The sequence below is a fragment of the Tigriopus californicus genome, chromosome 12 (assembly GCF_007210705.1).
Source record: "Tigriopus californicus strain San Diego chromosome 12, Tcal_SD_v2.1, whole genome shotgun sequence".
NCBI lineage: Eukaryota > Metazoa > Arthropoda > Copepoda > Harpacticoida > Harpacticidae > Tigriopus > Tigriopus californicus.
The window spans coordinates 323,016-329,245 of NC_081451.1; the positions used below are offsets into that span (position 1 = coordinate 323,016).

The 6,230-nt window shown below is 44.2% G+C and overlaps 1 protein-coding gene across 1 annotated transcript in view; it reads left to right on the plus strand.

Annotated features, from left to right (window-relative positions):
- Positions 1-5,936, plus strand: part of LOC131892278 (cadherin-23-like) — a gene marked incomplete in the record, with an annotated part of 24,896 nt that extends 18,960 nt beyond the window's left edge. Inside the window, 8 exon segments of the mRNA XM_059242082.1 lie at positions 72-256; positions 337-649; positions 724-833; positions 1,188-1,348; positions 1,417-1,629; positions 1,713-1,834; positions 2,219-2,427; positions 5,633-5,936. Of these exon segments, the coding sequence (XP_059098065.1) occupies positions 72-256; positions 337-649; positions 724-833; positions 1,188-1,348; positions 1,417-1,629; positions 1,713-1,834; positions 2,219-2,427; positions 5,633-5,857 (1,538 nt within the window).
- Between the last annotated feature and the right edge of the window lie 294 nt (positions 5,937-6,230).

Consider the following 6,230-nt stretch of genomic DNA (forward strand, 5'->3'; position numbering starts at 1 on the left):
TCATGCTTGGTTATTAAGTGGCCTAATTTCATAGCAATCAAAATCACTCTCATTTTCTATGGCATACGTAGATCCTGACATGCAAAAGATTTTCACCCTCGGTGTGGACACGAATAAGATCCAAGTGATCAGTCCTTTGGACCACGAGACCAAACCGACTTCATATAACTTCCTAATCATCACCACCAACAAGTGTGTAAACATGCCCGACCTGGAAGACGTTGAAGTCAAATCCAGACTCAATCTGACCGTGAAGGTGAAGGGACTTTCAGGTTGAGAAATATGCTAAAAACACTAAAATATGTGGCACTCTCTCTTTTTTCATGGCTATAAAAGGTTGACGATATCAATGATGTCGTCCCGAGATTCGATCGGGATCCAATCTTTGAGGGGATCTTTGTGGATGACGATCAAACTTGGATGAAGACTATTTCTGTGGTGGATCCCGACGAGATGGATAACACCTTCACTTTTGACATGGGACCCATCGCCGTGAGTTCGGACAACACAGGTCTGGATGTGATCAAAGATGGTGCTTTCGAGCTTAAGGCCAGCTCTGGACCAAATGCTATGATTGTGGCCAAGTTTACTCGCCAGGAGAGCATGAAGGGATTCTTCAAGTTCAATCTTACCGTCTCTGACAGTGGAGGTTTGGATTTCCAAAAAAAATGAAAGGTTTAGGGGTCACGGTGAATCATTTGAAGCCCGTTCTTGCTTTTATAGAAGTTCATAGCCATACCGCAGAAGTGAAGGTGGTTATAATTGCCCCCGAGAACAAGATTACTTTGCGGTTTGACAACCAGCCAGAGGAAGTTGATGCATTGGATAAGGAGGTAAGCGAGGTCCCTGTCTTTGCTGCACTAGCTGATTCTTGTCAAAGCGTCACATTTAATGAAAAGGATGGTGAGCCGGTAGTATTCATCCAGATATCACGCAACTTCCGCTTTTTTTAACATCCAGTGACAAGGTTTCCAGTTCTACGTAAGCCCTCTAGTTCTACGGCTTTTGAAATCACGTAGCCATTTGCCAGTTCAACCACTTTTCCCTGAGTTAGCTCCAAATAGTCAGTTCCTGAAAGTAGATGAACGCTATTTTGTCGTTCTTTAAAGAACCCTTCCAAAGTTGTGGTATTTTCGATTTCCCATTGACAAGTAAGTCAATTTCCTGAGGCCATGTTTTTCTCTCAGATAAAAGCCGTTTTTGAAGAGAACTTTGAAGGCTGGTTGTACACCAAGGATTCCTCGCGGCCAGACACGTTTGCCACCAAGAACAACACCGCAGGGACCGTGGTTGAATGCCACTTCTTGGACTCTGAATTTGATCCCGTCAATCAACGAGAGGCCCAAGCGTAAGGCAGCTGATTTTATTAGAAGCCACCAAAAGTCACTACTGTAGTAGAAGACCAATCTTTTTCAGGCAATATGAACTCGTCTTCCGGGAGCTTACCCTAGGATTGGCCAACTTTAGTCTGACTCTGAAGAGAGAGAATGGGTTTGGCACGGGAGAAATGGGCTTGCCTGAGGATGAGAGTGGCGCCAGTACCGCCACAATCGTCCTGATCATCGCCACGGCGTTATTGGCACTCATTTTGGTGTGTCTGGTCGTGACCTACTTCATCCGGGTGTCCAAGTAAATATGTCATTGATTGACTCATAAATCCCTCGGAAGTGCTCCATTACTAATCTGAAATGGACCATTGTTCCGTGTTTTAGCTTGGAGAGGAAGGTCAAGGCGATGGGCTTCGATGCGTTTGGCTCTCAGGCTTCCGACTTGAACCGAGCAGGTTACAACTCCAATGAAGGTCTGCCCAACACCAATAACTTTGCGAGTAGTGGTAAGTTTGAACCCGGAGAGTGGTGTGAAGTACTGGCGGGTAATTGATTAATCTTCTAACCCTCTAATGGAGTGGCAAGCTTTTGGTTTTTTCTCCGTATAGTAGTGCATACGTATACATTCGATCGGTTCCACCGTTTATTGAGTTGTGGAACGTGTGGTGATCTTAAAAGACTTCTTTTCTGATAACATTTATTCGTCCTCGACATTCGTTCATAACAAATAAGGAGGGCTGCTCGAGACTCTTATGGTGCTTTCCTCATTTATTGCCATCTTTAGCAATTAACAATAAAGGTTTTTTTTGTCGTGTCCTGCACTGGCTTGGATCTTTTCCTCGGCCCCCATCATGCCAATTAAAAGTTTTCCTCCTCGGTATCTTCCCTAGGAGCAAATCCGATCTTCAATATCGAGGACGACATTGCTGATTTTGGTAATGCACCCTATCAAACGGACAATCCCTTGGGCAAAAACATCCAGAGTGCGTACGCCGACAACGGGCGGGAATTTGACGCATCCAGCTTGGGATCAGGAGATTCGGTTCTGATTGGGATTGAAAACCAAGCCGAGTTCAAGAACTACGAGGGTCAAAGCAGGGTAATTACTTTACACTTCACGTATTTCTTATTCCTAATTTATGTGTGCTCCAAGAACGCCTCTCTAGTGGAGGAATGGTTCTCTAACATGATTATTGCCCCATGTATTGACACTCAATTTCGAAAGTAACGCCATCTCGACAAGTCAGCCATCTGAGGAACTGAAATATGCCCCAACAGATACTGGCGTGAGAAGCGCCATCTAACATTTTCTTACTTTTGTTCAAAACTGACATCTACACTTCTTTTTGATGTGTTGGAGCCTTAATTTCCTCAAATTTCTGGCTACCTTAGTTTTGACAGCTTATTTGATCCCAAAAGAAATCGTTTGACCTCATTACTAGTCAGCAGTCACACTGAGCTACTGATGGGCCGAGCTAAGCTTTGTAAGCCAGATTTTACAACTGACAAAGATCTGGGCCGGTATGCTCAATTCGTACTAGTGTCTTAAAATCGAGCTTCAAGCACAAACCCCCTACTTCAAGTCCAGCTTGCAGAAAGAGTTTGAAGTTCAAGTGCAGCCTTGGAAAAGCGGTAATCTCAACCATGGAGTACGTCAGTAGTGGAGTGGAAAGCTCGGTCGAAGATCGAACGTCTTCTAGCGAGGTTTTGTAGATCTATGCGTTACCTCCTAATCAGATGCATTCCCCACTGAGAGAGTGTTCAATGTGCTCAATGAATTCCATCTTCATGTTCAGGTACTTGATTAGGAGGTAACGCAAAACTGAAACGTCTTCTAGCGAGGTTTCAGAGAGCTTTCCACTCCACTTCTACCGTACTCCATGTCTCAACTGAAAGCGCACCTTGTCAGTGCAAACTTGGGCGAGCCGTATTCCCAGTCACCCTTAATTCTACTGCCGAGTGCAGTCTGCCAAGATTGATCGGACCAGTCTTGGGAATTGGGAATGACGTTACAAGAAGCTCTAATGTGGATGAAAGTTGGGTTAAACATGAAATTCAACTCACTGGAAACTCTAAGACGATTCAAGTTGACATACGAAAAGGCGTCTAGGCTCAAAACGATTTGTTCGTTTTTGCAAGTTTATGCTTGTCCCTGAATTTGGCCGTTCTGAATGAAAATGAGAAATTTGTTCCCGCTTTAGTCAAAATGCATGCACCAAGTTCAGCTCGGCCAAGCATAACCTTTGAGAATATGGCTTCAAGGCGAAGCTTCTTCAAGTCCAACTTTGGACTGCTTCAAGTACCAATTGAGAATACGGGCCCTGAACTTTTGATGGGTCAAGTCCAACTTTGGCGCTTGAGGCTGAACTTAAAGTCCTGCTTCGAGTGCGAATTGAGAAAACGGGCCCTGGACTATTGATGGGTCAAATCGAGCTTTTAAAGCTTGTGAAGCAAAGCGTTGGATTACCCAATGACGACATCTGACCCAAACGCCACTTAAGAGCTCGGTTATCTTTTCAATGTAACCCAGAAAACTAACACTGCCATAGCAGTAACTGAGGAGTAGTAAACCTGAATCAAATTGAGGAAAAATCATCCTTTAGGTTTAATCATGTTCATGTGATCCTAAAGGATCTGGCACCTCGCTCAACTCATGAATGAGTTACTACCCTAGTATGATGCTATGTTTGTTCCATGATTATGATCTAAATTTTGTGCCATTAGGCTTAACGACCCATCGGTATTCTGGATTAGAAAATGAGGTCCACTGACTCAAGCGCCACCAAGCATTCGCCCAACTTGCTTAGGTTACCAGAACGATTTCTTATTAGAAAAGCAAGTGCTTTCACATGATTCCGACTTGCTGCAGTGTGCGCCAGTAAGAAAACGCGGAAAGAAAATTGCCGTGCATTAAAGGGCCTCCACGCCCTTAACAATGATTAATACGACAAAATGGCTTTTCTATGAATTGTAGTGTATTGCTCCACCGTTCATGTCTCAAAGTGACAGTCCTTAGCTGCCACCATGGCCTCCAGCCTTGGCCGGAAGGACCTGCACTCGCTCTTGACGTAGTCCTCCGACATGGCCTCGCACGTACTCCCGCTCAACGGAGGCCTTCAGGTCGTCAACGCTTTTGTGGGGGAGTGGCGCAGGCTTTGGCCTTCACGAAGCCCCAGATGCCATAGTCAAGTGGAGCCCAGTTGGGGATGACGGCGGCCAGAATGCGGCTGGCCAGAATGACCAAAATAGTTGAACACTTAATTTAACCCCAAAAAATATCTTTCCGACCCCTAGTCATTACTCAAGCACTCGGCAATCTTGAGATATCGGAATTTCAAGGCAGATAAAGCTGCCTTGATCTGAACTTCGCTGGGCCACAGATATGTGTGCTGAGGCTTGTTTTTAAAGCACGGACCTCGGAGTTAGAGGCTTGGACGTGTTAACCGGTATGAAAATACGCTCGCCAAAGTGGTTATCGGATGCTCATTCTTGGTAACGTCCAACCTGTCAAGCCTGAACTCAGAGGTACGAGCATTTACAAAACTCGCCTCTGGACAAGCAAACTTGTTGTTTCATGGTAGAGAATGTGTGAGGAGCCAATAGGATAGGATCACATGATCAGTTTTTTTTGCTTTTTTGTACCCCTTTACTCCCAAGCGCCATGCTTCGGATATGTAGGGATGTGTCAAATGTAAAAATGACACTACGTTTTCAACCAGCAATTGAACTTCTGTGTCAAAGCGACCTTTGCGCATATAGTAATGTGAAAGAAGGGTCAGCATCTCAAAAACGTGTTTGAAGCCTCAAACTTGCATCCCTGACTCTGGTACCAGCAAACAAAGGAACCTGCCAGAGCTTGCCTAAACGTCCCCATTGTAATTGACTCATGTCACAGCCAAAACTTGGGCCCTGTATAATACAGGGCACTAGCCAAAACCTCGACACATCCATTGATAAGTCAAAAGGGGGCGCTCAAGTGCAAAGGGGTAAACAACGATGATGGGGCGAGATCTAACTTGGATCCGAGTGTAGTCGAGTCTTCTACTCGGTTTTAGAATGGACTTGTGTGCGAACTCGACAAAAGAAAAATCCTAAAGTTTTGTCCGAAAGAAACTTTAATTCGGTCCTGAACTGATCATGTAAGAAAGGTGTCCTTGAATGATGGTTACACTACATGTAGGGCAACTTGAAACTGACGACCTGATTACCTACCCCGCGAAATGTTAGCGTCAGTCTGTCCTAGGAATGCCCCTCTATTCACCTGAATGTTTTGAGTAAGATCTTGTTCCTTCATCTCGTTCCAGAACATCAGTCGGCCTCGATTCGATGATTCGGACACAACGATGGATGATTCGGACTTTGAGTTGTCAGATCTGGACGAAAGTCCTCGGGAAAATCGACCTCATACCAATCTGTTCAATCGTCTGGATTTGAGTGACGCCATTCCTGCTCCTTCTTTGGATTTAGGGGGCAGTCCATTTGGAGGTGGGGGAGGAAACCCCTTGTATCATAGTGATGATGAAAATTAGTGCCTTGAATTATCCCATGATATTCTTAGAAGTATTCTGTAAAATAAATAGTACCCAATAAATAATTGCTACAGGTTAAGTTGTGGTTGTTAGGAGTGTCCTTTTCAAAATGTGACGTGAATGTGATTATTAAATTGCAAATATAGACATTGTTGCAAGTCATGGTGTGGTCAATAGTAAGCAACTCAAGCAGTATAAAACTCAATACCTGTTTGATGATTTATGAGTATTTGAAGAGTCATTTCCTGGTTAATCAGTTGCTACCCTAAAAAGTTGAGTCAATTTTTCAGATTATAAGATTTCAGATTGTAGGTGGCAAAGTTTGCCCGTTTTCGGATCTAAGCGTGCATAGACCCCGTAAAATCATTTAATT